The sequence below is a fragment of the Mchenga conophoros genome, linkage group LG8, assembly GCF_057382185.1.
Source record: "Mchenga conophoros isolate Kocher_MC1m ecotype Shallow Benthic linkage group LG8, M_conophoros_male_GT1.1, whole genome shotgun sequence".
Lineage (NCBI taxonomy): Eukaryota > Metazoa > Chordata > Actinopteri > Cichliformes > Cichlidae > Mchenga > Mchenga conophoros.
In genome coordinates this window covers 26,486,429-26,511,406 of record NC_140533.1, presented here as the reverse complement: position 1 = coordinate 26,511,406, position 24,978 = coordinate 26,486,429, and the positions used below count along the sequence as shown (strand labels likewise).

The following is a 24,978-nucleotide window of genomic DNA, read 5'->3' as shown; positions in this document are numbered from 1 at the left end:
ACAAGAAAAAATCCAAAAATAAACCAAAAAACATAAAACACATCACCTAAAAACCTAGGATGCTAACAGTTTTGAGTGTGGAGTAATTTAGAAGGATGTCACGTGAACTCAATATAAGTATTTGATGCCAAAAAGAAACATTTTACAAGTAATTAGCTTAATTAGCAACAAGTTGTTAACATGATGGGGCTGTAGAGAGAGGCTCACCTCAAAAAAGCGTGATTATAAATTGTGATACAGATATCAGGATATTGTTACGGTCAAAATCAACATTAGATGCCTGTGTGATCTTTGAGCCCTCAGGTGGCACGGCCTTAAAAACAGGCATGGTTTTGTCATTGAAATACACAGACTACACAGGCTCAGGGACACTTCCAGAAAACACTGTCTGTGAACACAGTTCACCGTATCATCCATGAATGGGATTAATCCATATGCTACCTATGTCCATTTAATTCTGGATCCCTTTTTGTAATCACCCAGCTGTGCTTGAATTAGAATATCCCCAGAAATGTGCTCTTAGATTTCCTTCCATCTTACTTTGTAATTTGAGTTGCAACAGCAAAATAGAGCCCCTAATTGTGCCAGAGTATAATAATCTTTTAATCACAGTAATGTAAGCTCTCCCTTTCTCTTTGCCAGTATAAGAGTTTGAAATCTTATTCTGGGTTTTTCCCTTGCCAACTGTAGCACAATAATAATTTCTCCCATTTACTGAACTGTTTGTCATTTATTTCTGTTGAGAGTGTTTGAAATAGATATAACACGTTTGATATGTTTTCAGTGTTCTATTGTGAATAAAATATGTATTTATGAGATTTGCATATCATTGCACTCTGTTTTCATTTACATTTTACACAGCATCAATTACTTCTGGGGTTGTACTTTTGCTGTTATCTCCCTTTGCAGGTATATTAACTGCCAAGCACCCTGTCAGTTATGATTCTATAACTCGTCCTGGAGGCTCTTAAGGTCTCTTTTCTCACTTATCCTCATCGTTCAGGAGAGCAAAACGAGGCACTGTGCAGCACAGCAGATGTCTGTCCCTCTTTCTGTCTCTCTTGTCTTTCAGATGACTGTGGATCAACCTCACCAACTGCAAATATGAAAGTGGTACGTCTGCTAGAGATCACTAAATCATATATGTCCAATTTTAAGTTGTTTCTAGCTAGACAAGGCTGAATACAAATACTACAGATGTCAAATAGATAAAAGCATGTGGACAGTGCTTTTTCCATTTGGATCTCTGCTGTAAATCCTTATTTTCATCATATATACAGTATTATAGAGATGTATGATCATATTGAGCGTGGGCAAGTTTCAAATAATGAAGTCACAATGCACTAAAAGCTCACCCTGATTTCATCATTGAGTGTTTAGTGTTTAATGTTTCAGACAGCTCTAAACACTCAGTTTCATATTTTATATTCCTCCTCTCAGCGTGAGCAGGGAAACTTCAAATCTGCTATTTACGAGGGGCAGCCAATCAGAACAATCATGGCTGAAAGGTTTCAGGAAGTTGATTAACTGAGGGGTCACACAAGGCTCGATATAAAATAAATATATAAAATCCCAAATGTGAAATATTCACATGATTACTTAACAGACTTTGTAAAACACATCAAATTCACACAATACAAAACAAAAAGGTTCAGTAACAGATAAAGCATCTAATAACTGCACAGTAAAATACCACCAATAATCCAGTCCTACTTTTAAAACTGCCAGGAATAAAAAAAACAAAACAAAACAACAACATCTAAATAATAACGGTAATTTTTATAAAGTTTGTCTCACTCTATGTATTTCATTTAAAAAAAACAGCTTCTTTTTTTTTACAATACACTTTAAAACACTGTACAAGCAGAGAGGGGCCTCTGGTTGCCTGTGGGAAACAGATGGAGCGCTGTTAAGATGCTAAATGCTTGATTTGTCACAGTGTGGCGAGCTGCTCGTAGATACGGCCTCAGAGAGGCGATGGACGGTGAAGATTGGACGCTGTTCTGGACCGACTGCTCAGTGTCTCTAGACCGTGTTAAGGACATGAAGCGTTACCAGGTAATCAATGCACCTAACTAACCTAACACCTCCATCACTGCCATCATCAGAAAAGATTATTGATGCTTCATTTGATTATTTATTGATTAAATGTGTGATTGTATTTGTGAAGCGGAAAATTCATCAGTTTCTTCAAACTATGACATTTTTCTAAATATCTTTACCAATGAAATGATGATGTACATGTCCTTTTTCAGTCCATGCTTTCAATTTGCCATCATACTGGGTAATTCGATGCAGTCAGCCTGACTCTCTTTGACCATGAGTAATTTATTAAAGTAGATTTGTTCGAGATCCTATCTATCTATCATACATTAGCTAGCCTACATTAATATTATTTAGGTTTCTCTTGTGTTGTCAAAACACTTCTGGCCTGTTGCAGCATGGATATTACACCACTGGAGTTGTGCGCTGGTGTCTAGCACTGGGACTTTGGTAGCGGTTGTGGGGTGGGAGCTCTGTGTATCAGACTTGTTTAAAAGATGTAACTAACTACTGTGATATCACCCAGTGTTTAGTGAAGTCTTGAGCTGAGTGTTTTTACCATCAACAGCGTGGTGTTTTTAAACCAGATGTTACAAAAAGCCATGGACATCTACGAGCTACTTTGGGTTGTTCCTCTATTTACAGGGGGTCACCGCAGTAGGTCACTCTGCATGTTTGATTTTCTAGATTTTTTTTATTTATTTATTTTTTCTTCCTGGTTGGGTTTTGCGTCTCCGTTTGGGAAACCTTTCACTTGTTTAAACCCATCCCAAAAAGAGCGATGAGGCCAAGGACTGTCTTCTCATAGACTTCTGTTCATCTTGAGCTGTTTGCAGTGCGAGTCATCACTCCCTGCTGGCTGTTAGAAATAATGCAGGTTTAAGGCACTTCTGCACAGGGTTCACTATTCAGGCTCTGGAGCTACATCTACTGCATCTGCTACACTGTTAGGTGTGTTCTTCTGTTGCTCAGTTGGGATCGGGGGAATTTGAAGTCTAGATCACAGATGTGGGCTCTTTGCCATGTTCCTCTTGATATTTCTGAGCAATATGTCTGAAAGCAACAGCAACATAAATGCCAGGACCTGAAATTCCAAGCAGAACACTCCATGATCAGTGCTTGTGATTTTAAATTGGTGACTGATTGTTTAATATATATTGTAGGCGACTGTCCTGTAATGCCGTGTAAACCTGTCTTTGCAGAAAATAAACCATTTCCCGGGGATGAGCGAGATCTGCCGCAAGGATTCTCTGGCCAGAAACATGAACCGCATGCTGAAGCTCTTTCCCAAAGATTACAACATCTTCCCCAGAACATGGTGCCTTCCTGCAGAGTCAGTCTGCACTTTCCACTCTGTTTTATTTCCTCCCAAAATCTATCTACCACATTTTTGAAAACTACAAAATAAAAATAAGAAAGACAAAAAACCCTCTAGTGCACAAATTCAACAAAACAAACAAAAACAGAAACAGGAGTTTTGTTTTTTTAATTATTATTCTGGCTCTAAATCTTCCACGTATTTTAAAAAGGATCACTAAACCTTTTCAAACACCTCTTATGTAACCTTCAGTATTAATATAATTCTTTCTCATCCAGTGCGTGACGTTAGATCTGTGAGGTTCCCCCCCCCCCCCCCCCCCCCCCCAAAACAATGTTGTTAATATTTAGGAATTAAAAAGATAATAGGTTCACTCATCTGTGTTCATCCCCTCTATCTCACTGCAGTTACAGCGACTTCCATGCTTACACCAGGGCCAAAAAACACAAGACGTATATCTGTAAGCCTGACACCGGTTGTCAAGGCAAAGGCATCTTCATCACCAAATCCAGTAAAGACATCAAACCTGGAGAACATATGATCTGCCAGGTTTACATCTCCAGGGTGAGCAAACGGGTGCAACGCATAAAACACCTGCAACAAAATGCACAGTGTATGATGCTTTTTCTGTTCTTTATAAATGACCTCTTCAGCCTTTCATCATTGATGGGTACAAGTTTGACCTGCGTGTCTACGTGCTCGTGACGTCATGTGACCCATTCAGCATTTTCATGTTCAAGGAGGGCCTGGCTCGCTTCTGCACCACAAAGTACAGCGAACCAATGCTCAGCAATGTGGTAAGAACTGTTAAAGATGGACTGACCGGTGCCTGGGCTGACTTATAGAGACACACTTATTTAGGTCCAGTTAACTCTGCATATATCTCTGGAAGTAAATCTATGGAGAATTTTCAGAATAAAAGCCCCAAGTTAGTGATAGGAATTTGGCAGAATAGTTAAAATGGTCAGTTTATCTGTTTGTTTTTGTTTTTTTTATATTTTGTATCATATTTTATTTGATTTTGATTTTATTGATTGTTGTATACGTGTTCCTGTGAGTTTAATTACTTAAATAAATAGTAACTAGTCTCTCTAACATTAGGATGACGTGTGTATGCATCTCACCAACTATTCCATCAACAAGCACAGCGAGAATTTTGTCCGTGATGAGGATTCTGGGAGCAAACGGTGAATACTGCTCACACTGAAGATGGTGCATGATGCGGTACATCGCCAACGCTCTTTAAAGAATCCGTGTTCATTGTTGTTCCGTTCAGAAAGCTGTCCGCCCTGAACAAGCTCCTGGAGTCCATGAACTACAGCACAGAGAAGATGTGGAGCGACATCGAGGACGTGATCATAAAGACTCTGATCTCGGCCCATCCCATACTCAAGCATAACTACCAAACGTGTTTCCCCAACCACACCACCGGCAGCGCATGCTTTGAGATCCTAGGCTTCGATGTACTGTTGGATCACCGGCTCAAACCCTGGGTGTTGGAGGTGACAGACCAGTTACACAATACTGTAAAACAAGCATATATGTGATTGTTACTCATTCAGCCTCACTTTCTCATGTTCTGGAAAGCCGTATGATTCTTGACTGAAAGGTTAGAAAAACATTATGGTCTATTTTCTCTGTCAGCTATCTCCAGGTCTTTACTGAAGCTTTATTCCATTAACTAAAATATAAGCCTAATGGAAATATTCTGCATGTGTTGTACCAAATATACCATTAATTTGTTGTCTTTGGGTCTTTGGTAGCCTGATTCATGGACATGTTTTAATCCACAAATCAATACAGTCTCTCAAGTAGTCTATTGGGATGCTTTTGGGTTTTTTACTACTCATATTATTTTCTTCAAAAGTCTGTCTTTTGACAAAATAGCCTTTATTTATTTTTAAATAAAGGCTATTAATCCCAGCTTTAATCCCAGCCCATTCTTCAATGGTCTCTCTCCCAAGCTTCTTGAGATTTGTTTGTCTTCTGGGGACAGACCTTGGTCTTAAGTTCACTTCACAGATTTTCAATGTGATTCAAGGCTTTTTTCCAGGCCAGTCAATAACATTCCCTTTGGTCTTCTGAAGGTAGTTCTTTACCAAGATAAGAGCCAGATGAATGCCGGGACACGTATAAATGACACAAACACATCTGATCCCAAACAAATAATAACAGTCAAATTCTGTAATTAAAGAAAAAATAAAAGTTAGGGTATGTTTGTATTTTTGAAACAACAACTGGGTGTGAGGTCGACATTTGCATTGTGCCCTTTATAAATCTTATAGATCTTGAATTACAAAAAAGTTGGGTAAACATGAATTGGTGAATGGATTAAGTTAGCTTGAATTCAGCCAAATTTGTTCAGACCTGTGTGTGTGTGTGTCTGAATATATTTATGTCCAGGTGAATCACTCCCCAAGTTTTACCACTGACTCCCAGCTGGACCGCGAGGTGAAGGATGCTTTGCTGTACGACACTCTGGTTCTCATCAACCTGAGCGCTTGCGATCGTCGTAAGATTACTAAAGAGGAGAGACGCAAGGTGAAGGAAAGGCTGCAGCAGCACCGCTCCAGAGAGGCCAGGTACGGTGAACAGATATGGTGTGAAGTTTTCCCAAGGTCACACACACCACACATCTGTAGTGAAGGTTAGTGTTTCCGTGTGTGTATTTTATCGGCAGGTCAGAGGAGCTGCGTCAGTGCCAGGCAGCCACGGTGAAGCAGATGGAGAGGTACGAGGCCAAACACCTGGGAGGCTTCAAGAGGATTTATCCCAGAGAGGGAGGGGAGAAATACGACAAGTACTTTAAACACAGCAGCTCGCTCTTCCACGAGACGGCGGCATCAAAGGCCAGAGAGGAGTGTGCCAGGTACCTCCAGCGTGCTGTCAGTACACTCAGTACAGTTCAGCAAAGAGCAGGTGCTGCGAGTTACGCACAGACCGTTTCTGAAGTCATCCACACAGACACAAAGAAATAAGTAAAATAAAAAAGAAAGCAGAGGGAACACTCCAGTGCAGGGAGAACTGAATTATTCTGCCTAGTTTCCATATAAATACAGACACTTGGGTAATAATAATAATTTTTATTCATACAGCACTTCTAACATTTATGCAGGAGAACTAAATTAACATCTCTGCTGTTATTTAAAGGGATAGTACAGTGAGAAGACTTTATAAAATAATATTTATCATAAAAAGACCACAAAGATCGCAAAAAACTTAAATTTCTAGCTTAACCTGTGCGAGGTAATAATTTCTCATCTTGTGACAAGTGGTAGAAAAACTTAGCTGATTAGCAAGATGGATGATAAAATGAACATAATAAATAGGAAAATATAAATAATTGGGATTTATCATAAATCTTTTTAATCACTGTATGTGTGACGATGTCCGTGCAAAGTTTTTGTTCAGACTGGCTCGCTCAGTAACGAGGTATTAGGTTACATACAGGCATAGATGCATATAGGCTACAATCATTATAACAAGATATTTACTCCTTACAACTGATAAATTTTTATTAATAATTTACATTAAAAAATGCAAAAAGAATCTGGATCAAGTTTTTGTAATGTGAAGATCCAAATCATAATAAGTTTAATATTTTGTGATTTTGAATTCTTTGCTGGTAGATTTTTATGAGCTCTGTGAATTTTAATTTACATTTCAAGATGTAATCTTACAAATTGCTTGACTGATAAATAAAAACACTTACATTAAATACAAATATTAAATATTTTTGCAAATGTGTTTGCTGATTGGTAATAAAACACTGGACAAATATTCAAATATGCAGTGTGCTTACTTACTAAAATCTAAATTAAAGATAAATTGTGATTTTTTTTTTTTTTTTTTTTTTTTTTTTTTTTTTTTTTCCAATGAAGGAAAAGGAATAGACGACATTTTAAATATTTTATTTGGAATGTTGCCTAAAAAATGCATAGCAATTCATTTATCTATTTTCCGCACTATAAGGCACACTTAAAATCCTTGAATTTTCTCAAAAATCGGCAGTGCACCTTATAATCTGGTGGCCTTCTCTATGAATTCTGGCTGTGTTTACTGACCTCGAAACGATTTTATGTGGTACACGGCGCTCAAAAATCTGTCAAAAAATGTTTTAGGACTTTGCTAAGCTATGAAGCCTGATGGATTGTCTGAGCGTTATGGGTACTGTAGTCAGGAGCCTTGCGACTCATAGTAATCTGGGTCCAAAACTCAGTCGCGTCAGGCCCCAAACGAACACTGTGTAAATTATTTTATCTTTAATAAAAATGATCAGTGTCGCTGCTTTACCAGGTGTAACAATTAAGTTTAACATCCAGGCATCCATGAAAACAGAATTTATTAAATTTAACGGAGTTAGAAGTTAGCAGGAAGGTAGCAGAAAGTTAGCTCGCTAGTTACCTAAACATGTTACCAAGCATGTTCTGACTGAGAGATTTCTGGGCAAAAATAAAACGTACAGCTCTGCTATCACTTCCAACATGAATGAAAACAGAAAACTAAACAGCAGTGACGTTTGTAGGGTTACTGAAGTTGGACTAGCTGGTATATAATGCTGTGCTAGTGATCGCTAGCGACACAGCTATGTTAGCATATCAAAGCATAACACAGTGAACCTGGAGAATGAATGCTAACTTTTTTCCACTTGCTATAAGTTCCCGGTGTTTGTTTGTTTTGACAAATGCAATCACTTGGAAAATTGCTGTATACCAAATTTCAGTAGGGGAGAACAACTGAGATAATCCAGCCACAATATGAGGTTAGTCATTAATGTAAAATAAGATAACCTTTATTAGTCCCACACATGGGAAAATTTGTTTTGTTACAGCAGAAAGTGGACAGTGCAAAATTACATAGCAAAAATTAGAAAAACACTGGAACAACATATACTGTTGTTCCAGTGTTTATAGAGCAGCTACCAGAGAATTCAACATTAATGAATCAATGGTATGGAAGTGGAAGAAGCAAGAGGAATTAGTTGAGTAATGTTTGACTTATCTGACTGTTTTGTTTTGTTTAATGCGCTTTATAATCCGGCTTGCCTTATGTATGAAAACGGACCCGTTTGTCGACAGTGCACAGATCCCGTGCGCCTTATGGTCCGAAAAATACGGTACTATGATTGCAGTTCATTTAAAGAATTTTTAAATAATCAAATGAAAATCTTATAACATGAGACTATGGCTACGTTCACACTGCAGGTCTTAATGCTCAATTCCGATTTTTTGATCAAATCCGATTTTTTTGTCTGCTCGTTCACACTACAAATAAAATGCGACAGCAAACGCGCTCTAGTGTGAACGCTCAAAGCGGCCCGCATGCGCAAAAGAAGCTGTCACACACAACAAGCTCTGTTTAGACCCAGAGCAACAGTATTGTTTGACTGATGGCCCTTAATATGCAGACTTCGGACTTCGTTTCCCAATTTTTGCTTTAAGTTATTTTGTTATTTACATAATAATGTAAATAACCTAATAATGATCCTTATTGCTGTTTAAGAGAGGAGCGGTGCTTCAAATGATAGCTGCAGATTTCTGTCAGAATCTGCAGATTACAGTACAAATAAAATGTTCACATTGTCTTCCCAACAGTTTCACTAACATCTACACGGGATGGCCAGGAAGCGTTCGCGATGTCTTCTCTGGCGCTGATAATTGGCTTCAGTCTTGTGTCGGTGACGTAAAAGGCGGATTTAATGCGACTTGACCGTTCAAACAGCAGTCGCTTTCTAAAACATCGGATATGTATCGGATTCAGTACCACATACGAAAGTGACCCAGATCGGATTTGAAAATATCGGATTTGCGCCGTTCACACTGTCATAGCATGATCGGATATGGGTCGCATAGGGTCAAAAAAATCGGATTTGATGCGCTTTCGCCTGCAGTGTGAACGTAGCCTAAAATGTGCCCCTAAGTGGTTCTCTGGTGACCTTTTTAAGAAAAATGTGACTGCATTTACATAAACATAACCTTTTAAGAATGTAGCTTCATATATTTTTGTAGCTTGCATCAAAGTATTTAAACCCAAGTTTTCAGAGTTCAGTGTGAGTAATGAGATACAGCTATTGTTAGAAAGTCGTGTATTTAAATGCAAGTAGAACTAAAGAACAAGACATCAGTGATTTAAAAAAAAAATAAAATAAAAACAGCAGACTGTGATAGGTGGATGAAAAAACATGCACATAAGTAGTATCACTAATAATTAAGCACAGACTAAACTGTACTACAGTACAAAAATACAGTACAGTACGAAGACTAGTAAAAGAAAAATGCGATTATTGTTTTCAGTTTTCTTAGTAGATGTTTCACATAGGTCTTAAAATATTCCAGATTCCAGGATCTTTGGAAGCCAGTTCAGGTGGTTGTGATCCTCAAATCATGACCTTGTTCTAAATCCAATCATTTTTATTGATGATGATGATGATGATGATGATGATAATAATAATAATAATAATAATAATAATAATAATAATATATGAATCAATAATGCAAATATGTTCTTCCAAATGTGGATTAATTTTGCCTTTTTAAAAGTGGAAAATATTCGTGTTCTGTATATAGACACAAATCAGTCAATCTATTACATACAGGTTGTCATGGCACCAAAATTGAAAGACAGCTAGAGAAAGTAATGACAAAGTGCTCAAAGTTTTTTCTGAGACCATTAATGCAATTGGGTCCTAGTTTCTATTAATTTTGGTTCCCTATTGTATTACTTGTTTTTTTTTTGTTTACTTATAAATTAGTTTAGTTGTATAAGTTCCCTTCTTGTTCCCCAAGTCTCTTCTCTGTGTTTTTTTTTTCTCCTTTTGTGTCTGCTTTGTGAAGTCAGTTGTGTCTTTGTGTTTATCTTTTTGTGTGTTTGTCTCAGTTTTAGGTTTCCTCTTTTATTTTTCTAGTCCCTTGTCTTACGTGCATTGTGTGAAGTTTTGTTTCCCTTTGTTGCATTATTAGATTCTGTTCACCTGTGTCTTTTTTACCCCAGATGTTTCCTCTCTCTTTACCTCATCTGTGTTTGTCTGTAAGTCCTCAGTTTTACTCAGTTCTTTGCCATGTCCTCCTTATCCCATGTGTTCCCCCTGGCGACTCCGTTGTGAATCCCTCGCCGCTGCTCTACATTAGTGTGTATTCTGTATCTTTGTCCTCAGCACTTCCTTCCTTAGGTCACATCTCTGTCTTAGGAGCGTTTGGGTCTGTCTCTTACCTCCCGTACAGATAATCCATGAAAGGCTGATGCAGAAAAAAGTTGAGGCCATCTCAGTTTTGATTTGTCGCTCCTGGAAATGATACGTAGCCAGTCGCTTCTTTGCCGGTAGTGTGATCACACTCAGCTGTACATGCAGACATGCCTCGGGGTGATTTAATATGTGCAAACATTATGGAATAATTGAACAAATTGAAGGATTTAAACCTGTCCTAATAAAACAGAATTTAATAGTGCGTAATCCTGCCACCAAATTATGTGCAGTCATGGAATAAATTTCCCTTTAAGACGCTGATGACACTCCGCTGCATGTGCCTGTAATTCTCACGTTATTAAATTAAAAGGCCCCTGTGTCTGCCATGAAAAACTGGGTGTCACATCGTTTCCTGCTACTAACTATGATTAGCCAACAGTTTAGATAGCAGTTTGATCAAATAGTAGAGATTCTGGACAACTATGATTTCTCAAAGGGCAAGTGTTTGTCGTCGTGTTCGATCCTGCTCTCTGCTGTGATCGTCACATCGAAGACCACCTGTTTCCACCTACACGCTTAAATCTGCTCTGCTGTGTGCTCACTTTCATGCAGACTTCTCAGATATTTCCTAAAACAGTCTTCACTTGTCTTCATGACAGTTTAGTTGTTTTTGTACAGCAATGCCATGGTCTTTTTAGTGCAGTTTTCTGGTTTCTGTTTTTGTTAATACGCTCAGTCCCATATTTATCTCTCTACGATAGATACACCTTCAGCTTTCTTTGTATTTTGGGTTACTATTCCAGCCGTGTCTCCATGTGAGTTTTTCACCTCTGTGTGTGGTTTGGTTCTTTTGTTATTTGGTGTTTTATTTTGGTAGTCATCATTTGTCATCTGTGCTTTGTATTTTTATTCCTCCCTTGTGATTGTGTTAATTAAGTTCCTGTTTCCTGCATTTCATGATAAAAAGGAACCAAATGCACGATATATATAAATATAAATAAAGCAAAACATTAATGGCTGATTCCACCTAAAAACTAATTTAAAAGTTGAAAACAAACATTCTGTCTTTTTATTTATTTATTTTTTAACAAAATAAAAATGGAAGATGAGGAAACTAAAATGTAGAGACAACAGAGTGCATCATGGAGACAGCAGGAAAATGTGAACAGGCAAAAATCTGTTTCAAAATAAAATACAAGACGGGAAACCAAAATAAGTTGTTCTCTGCATTAAAAAAAGAAAAAGAAAACAAACTAATAATAATACAATTATAAGTAAATGTGGATGAGATTTATCAGATTTAACTGGTTATTTTACAGAAGTGATCACTGGAGTTTAAGTTTTTATTTATTTATTCAAATTAAGATTAATGGACTTGCAGAAGGATCCGAGTTTCTTTTTCTACACTCAATATTTGTCCTCTGTGGGTTTTTAAAAAAAACAAACATCTAAAACAAGAGTACCATAATAAAGCTAAAAAAGTGATTTAATTTGTTTAAATACTTTAAATTATTCTCAAAGTGGTTCTGAAATGTGTGCTTTTATTCTTTTAGGCAACAGCTGCAGGAGCTGCGTCTGAAGCAGGAGCAGAATGAGCACTACCAAAGGAGAGGCCGGAGGAGAGACTCGCAGGGGGAGACTGCAGGGGAAGGAGTCAAACCACGAAGGGCCCCATCAGCCCCGACCCCCATTTCTAACTGCGACCCAGCATTGGTGAGGCTGTGTTTGAAGATGCAGTACCCAAATGTAACCACAAGAGGGAGACACAGCTTCAGTCCGTGATGAATGGCTTTGACTCTGGCTGGTCTTTCTGTCAGAGTATTCTTTAGATTATCTAAATAATATTCTTGATCATTTTATTCAGTTTTAAATAAACAGATTTTATTTTCAGTACAGCAAACCAATGATATTCTCATATATTTTAAAAACCTGCATATACATCTTAGCAATAAAAACTATTTGATTTAAATGTTCTTTCCCCTCCAGCCTCCTGTGTCCGGCCTGTCAGCAGCTCCGGAGTCTGCAGAGGTCCAAGAAGAGGAGCAGGAGCATCTGGATAAGGAGGAGGAGGAGGAGAAGGTGGTGGAAGAGAGGGAGGAGGAGAAAAAAGTGGTATTAATAGGCGACCACGAGCAGCTCGGCGTGCTGTACCAGAGGCAAAAACTATTGCAGGACCTCGGGGTGGTGAGCCAGATCCAGCAGCTGCTGCAGGGCCACAGAGAGGGAGGGGGAGCAAACGACTTCTGCTCCCAGCAGCAGAGAAATCATCAAAGGCAACACAGGAAGGTAAGGCCTGACCACCAGTCCATGCAAAACCATTTCTCATTTATTGTGAGTATTATTAACTGACAGTTGCCATCATCCTTTTTTATTTCAGTTGGATTCACTGACACATTTTTGTCAAAGGACTAAAGAGCAGGACATACCTGTGCAGGTACTCTCCAGCCAAATGAATCCACTGCTCTTCTTTCTTTATTTTAAATCAGTGCTCATAATCTTAAGAAATTAATCATGTCAGCTGCCCTGTCTCTTTAACTTTCAACTTTAATAGGTGGTCAGCCTTTCTTCCTCAGTCTTAATAGAGAATTAAAGGAAAAAGAACATTTTCTATGATTGTTTAGTAGCTTCTCATTCCTCACCAGGACTGCAACAGCACTTATTTTCACTGCTTATTTTCAGTTTTTATTTTAAAGATTAATTTATTTGTCAGTGTATTAAAATATTAAAAAGAACACTTTTAGTTTATTATTATATATGATTAAAACCCCCAGCAAATTATCATTTATGAACAGCCTGAACCAGTGAAAACGTTTTATTTTTACTCTTATAATAATTAATAGTTGATTAAAATCCATGATAATTAATGTTGTTTTGAGCAACAAGTTGATTTAATCCGTTATTCTTTGCATGTCTGTTTGTAACACATAGTGTTATTCAGGCTTTGCTCTGGATTTTGAGTTGAAGAAACATTTTCCTCAGCATGCAAAGCTCAGGTTGTTTGTAAATTTGATGGTTTTTACCTCTGAAAGTGATGAAATCCAAAACACATCAGCGTCAGCGGTTCAGCAGCGGTTTGAATATATAAACAGCCAAAAATAATCATCAGAGGAGAATGAATGAAGTGGGTTAACAGTTCATAACCCTGACTGATAATTCACTGTGCTGAATAATCATTATGGCACAGAATCTAAACGGCATCGTTTTATCGCTGTGTTCGCAGCAGCTCGGGTCCGTCATGACTCAGCAGCGTTTCCTCCGGCCCACTGTGCACCGCAGCTACCCGAACGGCGAGTCCAAGAGCCACGGCAGAGCGGGAGAAATACGCCGGATCGTCAGCCCCCAGCAGGCGTCCTGGCCAGGTAACCATACTGAGATCTCAGGTCAGCCACAGAGAGGTAACGCTGGTTCATTTTCAGCCTAACAGCCAGCTTCTGCAGGCTTTTCTCTCCAGCTCCTGCTTCCTGTTTACTAAGGAGGCTTTGGTACGACTGTAACACTGGAGATGTATAAATAATGCTGAATTTAATGTCTTTTCCCCTCCTGCTGTTTTCTGTTTTCCGAAACATGAACATCACTTGAAGAAAATGTAGAAATACATTTTTTTTTAATCACCAAAAATGCATAAAAAATTAAAATACACGGGAGAAGTGTTTAAATCTACATAAAATTACCATCTACCATTAAAATTACCATGAAAATATTAAAACATTTATTTACTGTGTCCCATTTTGGGTTTTTTTTAAAAACATTTTTATAAATAAATAATCAGGCTGTGCTATTAGTTTAGGAAAAAATCTGTTGATATTATTTCATTTGCAATAATTTCCACACACACATAATTAAAACATCAGAAAACACAATGGGCTCTTGTGGAAATGGTAATAGCATTTATACAGAGATTTCTTTCTTTTTTTTTAATATATTAACTATTCAGAGTGGGGTGTGTGTGTGTGTGTGTGTGTGTGTGTGTGTGTGTGTGTGTGTGTGTGTGTGTGTGTGTGTGTGTTTGTCTCAGACTTCTTCTTTCTTCTGTTTTCAGTCAGCGACTCTCTGAGCAGCTTCTACACCGGCGCCCGGTCCCGTCCCGGCATCCCGACCATAAACTGCATCTCCAAAGGAGGCCCTCGATGCACCAACGACGTGTCCCACGACCCCGACGCCCTGCGCAGCCTGCTCGTCATCTCCACGTGCGTCCCGCTGCTCCGGAGGCCTGGCTTCCCTCACAGAGCGACCCAGCACGGTAAAGGGCAGTGAGGGCAGCGGGACCGCCGACCTCACGAAGCCCCTCCGAGTCCAGACCTGCAGCTCTCACCTCACACTGAAGCTGCTCCACAGAGAAATACAAAGAGCCTTGAAGAGAGAAAATTCAGAAATACACAATGCCTTTGATGAACATGGATGTTTGTATATAGCTTTTATACCTGCAAACCAGCTGCCTGCCACTGAATGAGCTCCAGCTCAGTATTTTTTTTAAATACTGACTCTTTGTACTCAGATTTATCCATTAAATCTAACCTGATGCATAAATCTGAGATAGATGTTTAATATTTTTGCTCTGAGGATGAATTATTTCAAACAGAGTGCCAAAATAAAAGCATGCTGGGTTAACATGATATTGAAATCTTTTACTCTGGAAGAAAAAAATGTGATTCTAATAAACTCACTGATTTATATGAACATAAACTGGCTCAGCTAAACTGAAACTATTAAAGGTTCATTATTTAATATTAAATTTAGTTTGAAAAGCTTCACACTGGGGGACATTAAGGATAAAAGCCAGCTGCTCTGTTTGTGCAGTCAAGTATTGAAAATAACTTTATTTGCGCTGATGATCAATAAAATGTCTTTTTTTTCAAGTGATTTAGTTTAATCGTCTTTATTGTCACTTTCTGCAAAAAATAAGATTAAAAAAATCTTTTTAAAAGTAATAAATATTCTTTCTGTGATTACATTTTAACACATTTTTTTTCTAAATAGTTTTAAATTTCTTTTTGATGGTGATTGCCTCCTTTCGTCTCGACGGCTTTCAGATAAGAGGCCATAAAGTTTTACAGCTTCTCTGGATCCGGTTTCTTTGTAGCTGGCTGAGAGCAAGGTACCAATAAACTAAAAAAAAGAAAAAGATCAAATGCGTTGAGAAATTATTCGATATTATTTTAAAATGTGAGGAAGTGTTTTCATTACTGATAAATATAAATATTTAGTATCGAGTCCACTTGCATTATAAAGCGCCTGAGCTGTTTTCTGCAAGCTCCTGTGAAACTCGGGGGTTTACAGACGAATTTAATTAATTATAATTATATTTATCTTTTTAAAAAAATTAAAATCTGGGGGGTAAATTTAGGAGTCAATAAAGGATTAAACTATGGCCTAAATAAGACGGTACCTGTGGAAGTGTTGGGTTTTTTTGTTTGTTTTTTTTGTTTTTTATTTTAGACTTTAATGAAATGAAAACGTTAATTCATATGTTTTAACATTTTGTGTTTAAATCTTAGCTTAAATTTTAATGAAAAGGCGCTATTATATTGGACTTTGCGTCTCTTTGAGGGAGAAAAATGAAAGCGATGGGGAGAATGTTTTGTATTTCAGGAATTTATGGTTTTATTGCGTCTATAAATGTCGGAAATCCTCTCTGTCAGTGTAAAACACCAGAATACCGACTGAAAGAATACTTTAAAAAAAATAACAACAAATCAAATCGGAAATGACTCATTAGAAACAACAAGAAAAAAAGATGAATACGTTTTTAAGGCCCAAACGAGGGAAAGTTTCATTCTGAAGTTGGGCTGTTTCAAGTTTTTCTGACCTTAAAATCCGCCTCAGGATGGCAGTTAAGCTCATTCCCATCTTTGGCCAATTTGATCTGGAGGAATTTCTCCACATTTGGAGAGATTATAATAGTCTTAATGCAAATAATCTTCACGCCTGGAGCCTTTTTATTTTAGAAAAATAAGAAGACTCAATCACCCGCGTCTGCGGTTTGGAGATTACATGATTATTTTTTTCCTGAAAGTGACACATTTGACAAAATGCAGGAGGAAGGACTGGAGCCAGATTCACTTCCTGTTATTCGATTTGAATTTTTGGGTACGCGAATAAGACCACTGCCGTGGTTAGAGATCAATAAGAAGCTACAAACCTTTCTCCAACCAGATGGATCAGAACCGAGAGCGCATCCTTCCCCGCAGACCACCCTCACACCTCCACATCTTGACCCGTTTCTACCATATTGACGCAAAATTTAAACATTTCATTCTTTGGGAGAAAATAAAGATGGCGGTGAGGAAAGCGCGTCCAAAGCACAAAAACGGCCGCTGTTTATGAAAATTTACAACTTTGCCTTGGAAGTTTACGACTCGCCTGGCTCGGGGATTGGTTGCTGAGGGGTCATGTGGACAGCAGGAATGGGAACTTATTTCCCATGAGGTTATATTGCAGCTGCTGTTTTCCAACCGCTCGTTCACTTAACACTTACTAACACAAGCTTTTTCTGGGCTCTTTGCATGTGCAGTGAGCGTTTGGAGTGTTGGTAAGAACAGCCGCTCGCGGTTTCGTGCGTAATTCCCCCCCTCTCCCTAAAAAAAAAAACAAAAAGTAGGCGATGGAGGCTCTGCGCAATTCCTGCGCCGTGCGCGCCTCGTTAATGTGGCTGTACTTGTGTGGCTTTATGTTCGTGAAAATGAGGGATCACCACACTCCTGGAATAGTGGGATTACTTTCATGAAATCACTTAAGCAAAGTGGGGATTTTTTTTTCTTTGTGGGGCTGACAGGAAGCGAAGAGGAGCTGCTGCGGAGTGGCACCCACACTGGAAATGACGGATTATCAACAAAGGTAAGGGCACCATGTTTCTGATATTCCTGCTGGTGCTGCTGCTGCTGCTGCTTCACTGTCACTGCAGGCCTGATGTTTACAAAGCTGGAAACGGGGAGATCTGTCTTTAAGAAAGGGAAATTACCCTCTCCAAAGCATTTTATTATTCCGCTTGCGCTGTTTGTGCTATTCACAACCAGTTGCTGCACTCTCTGTTTAACCCCTGAGGTGCTGCAATTCCTTCACACGCCAAATATTTTCCCTAAAATGGTGAAAAAAGACTCTTTTGCCGAGTCTGAGGCCTGCTGGCGACTGGTGTTGTATAACCAGGTGGCTTCAGGCCAGGCAAGCTTGACTTTGATGATGATGATGGTGATGGTAAAGGGCCTGTGCTACAGCTGAGTCATGTTTTTCTTGGGGGTAAAAAACAAAAAGATCTCCGGCTACACGTTTTTCACTCTGCTGATTGATTTATTCGGATTATTGTAATTCATTTTTGTGCTTTTATTCTGAAGAAATCGATTTATGCTGATATTGCGCACCGTGTCCTAGTTGTATCTTTTCGCCTTTCTGCTTTTCCCCCCCTCACATTTTTGATGTAGCTTTAAACAAATATTCGCTCTGATGCATCCTCGTCCTGATTTTGCACAAAACGCGGAGTCAATAATCACCGCTCTTCTCTTTTATCGATTTATTTTCTATTTCCGGCGCCTCTGCAGGGTGTTCTGCGTCCTTTTTGATGCTGGGAGTTTATGGCTGAGGCCATAACGTGACGGGAAAACACGGGATTGCCTCTTTGTTAGTCAGTGTTTCTCCAAATGTCCAGCAGCTGTCCAGCACCGGGCTGCAGGGACTGCGGCCTGGCGGAGAGGCGCCAATCCAGCTAAAGATTAAGATTTGATTTCATCTCAATTCTGATCGAAATATTAAAATATAAAATGTTTTCAAAGCAGACATGACGCAAACAGAAAATCTGTGGGCCAAGGGCGCAAAATCAAAGACAAGAGGCGGATTATTCATTCCTGATTATTATTATTTTCCCTCCGTCTATGAAGCTCTTATAGAATTTATGTGTTTTATACTCACGTTAGAATACTTTTAAAACTGCTTTTTTTCTGGGTTTTATTCAGAGTTATTGGCTTTTTTTTAAAAAGGGAAACTAACTGAACAGAAGGAAATAGAATAATTTATTATAAATGCATTTCCTTCCTTTTTGAACGAAATTCTGCAAACTTTACATTTCGAAAAGCGACTTAGCTTCAGAATGGAAGCAAAATTTGTATTTTATTAATTATAACAATCAATCAATACGAGTTAAATGATGGACAGAGAAGAAAAACACAGAAGACTAATAACAGTCGCCTTAATTTCCCTCCTCGTTTGCTCTTAAATACAAATTAGTTCATGGGTGAAAACAAAGAAACGAAAAGCAGGCTCCAGGCACCTGAGACGTCTTTCAACCCTTCATACTTACCAGTTTTTTTTTCTAAGTGTGAAATTGTTGTCCACTTCATCATGGTGTGTTAACGTGATGATGATGATGATGATGATGATTATGATGATCCTGAGTGCCGGCGCGTGTCCTCCCCGCTGCTCTCTGCACGTCTTCGTGGACTTCAGTCAGTCAGGGTTGAATCAGGATGAGGTCTCACCTTCGAAGAGTGAAATATATGCATCACTGACGCAGGTTTCTTGCGTCCATGTGGATCAGTTGGTGCTCGTTTTAAAGGGTTTACTGGCAGAAGAGTTTTATTCCAGACTTTGTTGGCTTTAGTGAATTATTAAAGGAGATGGAAGTGAAGGTTAGAGGCTGAGCGAGACTCAGGCTGTGCGTAAATGTTTTGCTTTTTTGCACCGTGTGTTTGTGTGTGACAGAGTGTGGGAGAGAGGGGGCTGGATTGCATGAAACAGGGGTTATATTTAGGCTTTAAAAAAAGTATAAATATATTTCTATGAGTCTTCGCGTCTGTGTGAGCGTGTGCGCGAGCGACAAGCTCGAGCGCTTCATTTCGATTCACCGGGGACTCCTGCGCGCAACAAGAGCCCCCCATGGGTGCAATAGTGCAAGCACAGACGGCGGTGATTGGCCAGAGGTTGATCAGATGGTACACTTTCCCTCTGTATTCAGTGGCACCTCACAACCCCCCCTTTCAGCAAAAACCAAATCTCCGATAAAGTAATGGCAAAACCACTTGGACTATAAAAGACAACAAATCATATTCCTCCGGAGTATATACACCCCGTTGTCCACCCAATGAGTTCCTATTTTGTTAACTCAACTTTTCCCGTGTCTCTGCCGGGAGGACAGGACTCTCTCCTGGGTCAGATACCGCTTTATTCCTCGGGATACACCGATCCGTTAAGACACTACTCCAACGCGGCCACATATGGAGCAGCCAACATGCAGGAGAAGGTTTACCCGGCGTCTTACTACCAGCAGACGGGCGCAGCGGCCGCGGCCATCTACGGCCGGGCCGGCGGCGGAGCGCCCTGCGACTACAATCCGGTCGGGACTTTCTACAAGGACGCGGAGGGCTCGTGCGCTTTCTCGAGTCGCGAGGACCAGCCGCTGTTTGTCACTCAGGAGCATCAGCAGCGCAAAGCGGAGTGCCCGGAGCAAGCTGTCAGCATGAGCAGCAGCATCGACGACAAGTCGTCCACGCTGATCTACCCGTGGATGCAGAGGATGAACGCCTGCTCCGCCGGTGAGTACTCACGGCCGTTAGAAGAGGCTACCTGCCAGGTGTGGAAAGCCTTTCAGATCATTGCGAGCAGCACAGCGCGCGGAGACAGAGCCGAGCGGGAAGTTTGTGTTTTTGGCGATTGCACACGGAGATTCGTGCGCCTTCGGGGCTTTTGGCTACTACTACATCATCAGCACAACACAGGCACGGGCTGCATACTCGCGCGCACACACACACATTCACTACATTGCGCGCACGCACACGCACGAACTCAGTGGGCCTACACCACCCGAGCTTCAACCCAAGAGCTCCCAGCTCGCGTCACATGGCCCCTTTTTGGATTTTTTAACGCGCCTTTTGGCTAAAAAACTTAATTTAACGTCCCAAACACGAACAAAAAAATATGAATTTCACTGCAAATTAAAGGAGAAAACAAGCCTGCCTCTGACTGCACGTGCACAATGCGTGCTTTAGATGACACAAGAGAGCCAGTGCATCATTTATTATACAGAGACTGCGCTGTACTAATGACACTTTTCTGAAAGGCTTACTGTAACAGGCGCCATGTGGGAAGTTTAAGAGATATAATGGGACTACTATCGTAATATCACATATATATGTGAACATTTTTTTAAACAAGATAAATCTGCACCTACAGAAAGGAGAAAATATAAAATAAAAACATACATTTTGATTTTTTTCGGACTTTTGCGCAGAACGGTTTTATTTTGTTTATTTGTATTTACTTAATTATTTAATTTGGATGCATCACTGCACACAGTGAGTGCGTTTTCCTCCCACACTTAACATTTAATTATTAACACATGACTTCATTTTCATTGCAGGCCCGTTTGGCAGCAGCGGCCGCAGGGGCCGACAGACCTACACCCGCTACCAGACTCTGGAGCTGGAGAAGGAGTTCCACTTTAACCGCTACCTGACCAGGAGGCGCCGGATAGAGATCTCCCACGCCCTGTGCCTGACGGAGAGACAGATCAAAATCTGGTTTCAGAACCGCAGGATGAAGTGGAAAAAGGAGAACAAACTCCTCAACCCCTCAAAGACGCCCGAGGAGGAGGAACAGGCGGAGAAAAAGAGCTAAAAGGACACTTAAAATAAAATAAAATAAAATAAAAGGCATGTGTGTGTGTATGTGCACACTCCTGACATAAAAAAACAATGTATTATTCCTTTGTAGATACAAAGTGCTGCCAAATCACATGTTAGAGACGTGTAGAGTTTATTCCAGTATCTGCACAGTGACTGTGTCCGCATTAGGTTAAAAATCAGAAACCAGGTCCTCCTCTGTTTGTCCTGTGTGTGCTCGTGCGTTTATTTAGGGGACTATGCAAAAAAAATAAAAAATAAAAAACCCCAAAAACAAATAAAATCAAATAATAATAAAAAAAAATCCGCCAAAATGTAAATAATTTTTAGTGTTTGGTTCATGTTGTTACCTCATGATCGTGTAGGCCTACTGAGTTCCTTTCTTTGTTTTAATGTTGATTTTATTTTGACATTAAAAGAGGAGTTTTCGTCCTTTTAACTGTACATCCTGTGGCTGTGGTCGCTCTGTGATAGTCTGTAGGCTTGTTTTGTGCCATTAAAAAAGAAGAAAAGAAAGAAATTTGTACAGATGTTACATGTTATTTATTGTTGTCTTCGATGCACATCTGGATATTGTGTGCAATATTTTGTTTAGGAAATTGTACATAGAAATAAAGGCTTTTTGATGTATATTGGAAATTCTGGTTGTCTATTATTATTATTTGTACGAATATTATCAGCAGTAGCGGTGCCATTAGTAGTTTTAGTAGTAATGGTAGTGGCTCAGCGTCTGCTCAGCTTCTTAAGCCACAATAAAATCATATAATATGGCGTAAAAGTGAAAATTTCCCCCTTTTTTGGATACTTTTGGGTAAAGTGCGCGAGTTTGGCTGAGAGCTCGCTGTTTTGTGCTACCTGAGCCTTTTGTGGCCTGCGTTATGAGTGTTACATAAATGATGGATGACTCCGGGGGCCCTGACAGCGAGTCCCGGCGGGGTGCTACCGCAGCTGTCCGGAAGATGGCGCTCTCTGCCTGCGCGGCTCTCGGGGCGCAGCGGGGAGGCACCATTGACTGGAGCCCTAACGACCATTATTTCGTCATCATTTGTAACCATGGAGCATGAATTACCTCTTGAAGTCATCAGTGAGGATTTACGACTGGTCAACAAAGGCACGTGATTCCCGAACGCTCTCCCATATTTGGCCGCATACCTGGCAAAGTACAGTAGGGCTTCATTGCTTATAATTCATGATTGCATCCATAAATCGTGCAAGCACACAGGATTATAGCGACAAAGATCTACAAATCGAGGCTTTAAAAATCCAAGCAAATGAGCTCTTACTTTGTAAACTCGTTCTCAGGGCGCTATCCAAATGGCTCCGACTATCAGTTACTAAATTATGGGACTAACGGCGCTGTGAGCGGCTCCTTCAGAGACCCTGGCACCATGCACTCCGGGTCTTTCGGCTACAACTACAATGGCATGGACCTAACCGTGAACCGCACCAACACCGGCGGCCACTTCGGGGCTGTGAGGGAGGATGCCCGGGGATTTGGGGCGGACGCCCGCTACAGACAGACGCCCAACTGCTCGCTGTCGTCTCCAGACCCGGTGCAGCCGCCGCCGCCGTCGTGCGCCACAGCCAGCCGGGAGCAGCTGGAACTAAAAAGCCCCTCTCCTCCCTCTGACCGGAGCGCGACCTCGGGCGGCAGCAGCCTCAACAAAAGCAACAGCGCTCATTTCACGGAGATAGAGGACGCCACGGTCGCATCCGAGAGCGAGGAGGGCGCGCATAGCAGCGGCGGCGGAGGCGGCGGAGGCTCCTCCGGCACGGCACCGCGGGCGCAGCAGCAGCAGCAGCAGCAGCAGCACCAGGAGCCCAACGCCACCTCCTCCACTCCCACAGCAAACGACTGCCAAACGCCACAAATATTCCCGTGGATGCGGAAGCTGCACATAAGCCATGGTAGATTTCCACCTCTCTTAATATTTAGTTTTGAAGGCTGTCACGCTGACGGTGTGCCATAAATCTGTCAGGTGTTGCATGAGTGCGCAGGCTGGCGTGGAAGGAAGAATTTAGAGGCAGAATCAGTAAGAGAAAAAAAAAATCTTTGTGGGGTTGTTTGCTTTAAATGCCGCTGGAGCCCGGAGGAGGTGTGGGGTGTAGTGAGCTGTGCTGGCCCAGAGCTGCAGAGGGAAGGCTGATTGTTGTGTTGTGTTATGTGTCGTGTTGGTTGCATGCTTCCACCCATTTCATGCTGTGTGACCCCCCCTCTCCGTCCATTAAATCACAGTGAAAAGCCCCCCCACATTAAAAAAAAGGGAGAAAAGACAGAAAAGAAAGTGTAGTTGTTGGTGTGCAGTGCGGTTGCTAATTTTCTGGATTTTCTGTAAAATTGTAGATATGACTGGACCTGATGGGAAAAGGGCCCGAACTGCGTACACCCGCTACCAGACGCTAGAGCTGGAGAAAGAGTTTCACTTCAATAGGTACCTAACCAGACGGCGGAGGATAGAGATAGCCCACGCCCTGTGTCTTTCCGAAAGACAGATCAAAATCTGGTTTCAGAACCGCAGGATGAAGTGGAAGAAGGACAATAAACTGAAAAGCATGAGCCTCGTAACGGGAGGGAGCGCCTTCCACAACTGAATAACTTTTTGGTGGAGTTAAAAAAAAACACAGAAAGAAAGAAAAAAAGAAAAACATAATAAGTTAAAAAAAAAAAAAAAGAGAACCCATGAGTACTGTAAAGCTATTTAAAGCGCAGCACCTTCCAGCATGCCATTGTGATAGAAAAAGAAGTATTCTGTGGTCTTAAAATGCCATTTTTAGTTCACTGTTGTTGTAGCTTAGATGTGGAAAATAAGATGTAAATATCGCAGGGCTGGGGAGTTATCTGTCCATCTCTCCTCTCTCTTTCTGTCTCTTTCTGTCTTTCTCTTGAAGGTGTTTCAACTTGAGCTCTTTATTGTAACTTCTCCGCGGTCTAACAGGAGTAAATTCATTGTACAGTAAAAACAAAACAAAACACACGTTTAAAAAAAGGAAAAGAAAAGAAGAAGTTTCCAAACCACATGCTGCTCTTCATTGAATGTAATGTATTCCGGGGGCCATTCAAAGCGCTTTAGTGTAACTTTTACTGCTATTTTTGATGGTTAACTTGTGGCCAAGATCCATAAACTTTCAAGCCAATGTGTAGCTCTAGGATATTTTGTGCATCTGTTATTATTATTATTATTATTATTATAATTATTATTATTATTACCATTGTTTAGGACTAATTATGAGCAATGCAAATGTATTCAACCTGTCAATGTGATAAATTTTTAGTGCAAAGGGTTATTCTGTGGATAGGCAGTGATGTAAGCTTTTTTCTCCAATAAGCTTTTTGTATTTGTAAGTGAACTCATAGCGCTTGAAAATAAAGTTTCTCTCAATTGCTTTGAACGTGTCTCGACTGTCTCATCGATTAGAATAAAAACAGATTAGGTTTTTCTTTTTAAAAAAAAGGCAGGCCATATTTAAGTGGCGATGCGCAACTTTTTCTGTGTGCGTGCGTGTGTATGTGAGTGTGTGTGTGGCTGCTTTTCACCCGCATTTAACTTATTAATGATTAACCTGAAGTATTTGTTAAAATGTCCCACACACAAACAAGATTTCGGGTCAATTTTTGACGCATTGTTTTTGGCGCAGACACAGTGAAAAATAAGACTTTTTAAACACTTACCTCTCTGCAGCGAGATGTTTGCCATGTGGGAAAATATGTTGCTGATAAAATCCACCTTTAAAAAAAAAGAGGGGGTAAAGCTTTGGCTTTACAGGTATATAGGCAAGGCTGAAGTTGGTAAAAATCCCCCTTACCAAAGATTGTATAGGCCTATATTACT

At 40.2% G+C, this 24,978-nt stretch overlaps 3 protein-coding genes and 1 long non-coding RNA gene across 9 annotated transcripts in view; 3 read left to right on the top strand and 1 right to left on the bottom strand.

Annotated features, from left to right (window-relative positions):
- Positions 1–15,404, top strand: part of ttll6 (tubulin tyrosine ligase-like family, member 6) — a 22,538-nt gene extending 7,134 nt beyond the window's left edge. The window contains exons 5-18 of one of the 4 annotated variants that reach the window (XM_085285275.1): positions 1,076–1,113; positions 1,940–2,058; positions 3,246–3,361; positions 3,769–3,925; positions 4,015–4,158; positions 4,463–4,548; positions 4,638–4,863; positions 5,765–5,943; positions 6,042–6,230; positions 12,098–12,257; positions 12,531–12,830; positions 12,922–12,978; positions 13,765–13,903; positions 14,560–15,404. In XM_085285275.1, coding sequence (XP_085141401.1) covers positions 1,076–1,113; positions 1,940–2,058; positions 3,246–3,361; positions 3,769–3,925; positions 4,015–4,158; positions 4,463–4,548; positions 4,638–4,863; positions 5,765–5,943; positions 6,042–6,230; positions 12,098–12,257; positions 12,531–12,830; positions 12,922–12,978; positions 13,765–13,903; positions 14,560–14,798 — 2,149 coding nt within the window. In that variant the 3' untranslated portion in view covers positions 14,799–15,404. Of the gene's footprint in view, positions 1–1,072; positions 1,114–1,939; positions 2,059–3,245; positions 3,377–3,768; positions 3,926–4,014; positions 4,159–4,462; positions 4,549–4,637; positions 4,864–5,764; positions 5,944–6,041; positions 6,231–12,097; positions 12,258–12,530; positions 12,831–12,921; positions 12,979–13,764; positions 13,904–14,559 lie in introns of all 4 variants that reach the window. The other 3 variants (XM_085285274.1, XM_085285276.1, XM_085285278.1) reach the window with 3 other exon arrangements.
- LOC146568902 (uncharacterized) lies at positions 14,134–24,978 on the bottom strand. Of its 3 annotated transcripts, XR_014893670.1 has the most exons (3): positions 24,819–24,978; positions 18,832–19,009; positions 14,134–14,894 (listed from the first exon to the last, which is right to left on the bottom strand). It is a non-coding gene; the product is annotated as an uncharacterized LOC146568902 (long non-coding RNA). The 3 variants fall into 3 exon arrangements; XR_014893669.1 differs by lacking the exon at positions 24,819–24,978 and having other exon boundaries at positions 18,832–19,693; XR_014893668.1 differs by lacking the exons at positions 18,832–19,009; positions 24,819–24,978 and adding an exon at positions 16,684–17,009.
- Positions 16,972–21,177, top strand: hoxb6b (homeobox B6b). Its single transcript, XM_085285291.1, has 3 exons — positions 16,972–17,378; positions 19,666–20,062; positions 20,887–21,177. Exons 1-3 carry the CDS (start codon positions 17,265–17,267, stop codon positions 21,141–21,143), a joined length of 768 nt encoding a protein of 255 aa, XP_085141417.1. The 5' UTR covers positions 16,972–17,264; the 3' UTR covers positions 21,144–21,177.
- On the top strand, positions 22,254–24,543 carry hoxb5b (homeobox B5b). The gene is made up of 2 exons (XM_085285288.1): positions 22,254–23,056; positions 23,493–24,543. The coding sequence occupies exons 1-2, from the start codon at positions 22,420–22,422 to the stop codon at positions 23,738–23,740; spliced, it is 885 nt and encodes a 294-aa protein (XP_085141414.1). The 5' UTR covers positions 22,254–22,419; the 3' UTR covers positions 23,741–24,543.

What these genes read in the sequence shown, in the direction of transcription:
- hoxb6b (XM_085285291.1), top strand. Translation starts at nt 17,265, where the DNA reads ATGAAATCACTTAAGCAAAGTGGGGATTTTTTTTTCTTTGTGGGGCTG. An exon ending in ATGACGGATTATCAACAAAG is followed by an intron (nt 17,379 to 19,665) that starts GTAAGGGCACCA and finishes CCGGGAGGACAG; the next exon opens with GACTCTCTCCTGGGTCAGAT. An exon ending in GATGAACGCCTGCTCCGCCG is followed by an intron (nt 20,063 to 20,886) that starts GTGAGTACTCAC and finishes TTTTCATTGCAG; the next exon opens with GCCCGTTTGGCAGCAGCGGC.
- hoxb5b (XM_085285288.1), top strand. Translation starts at nt 22,420, where the DNA reads ATGAGCTCTTACTTTGTAAACTCGTTCTCAGGGCGCTATCCAAATGGC. An exon ending in GAAGCTGCACATAAGCCATG is followed by an intron (nt 23,057 to 23,492) that starts GTAGATTTCCAC and finishes GTAAAATTGTAG; the next exon opens with ATATGACTGGACCTGATGGG.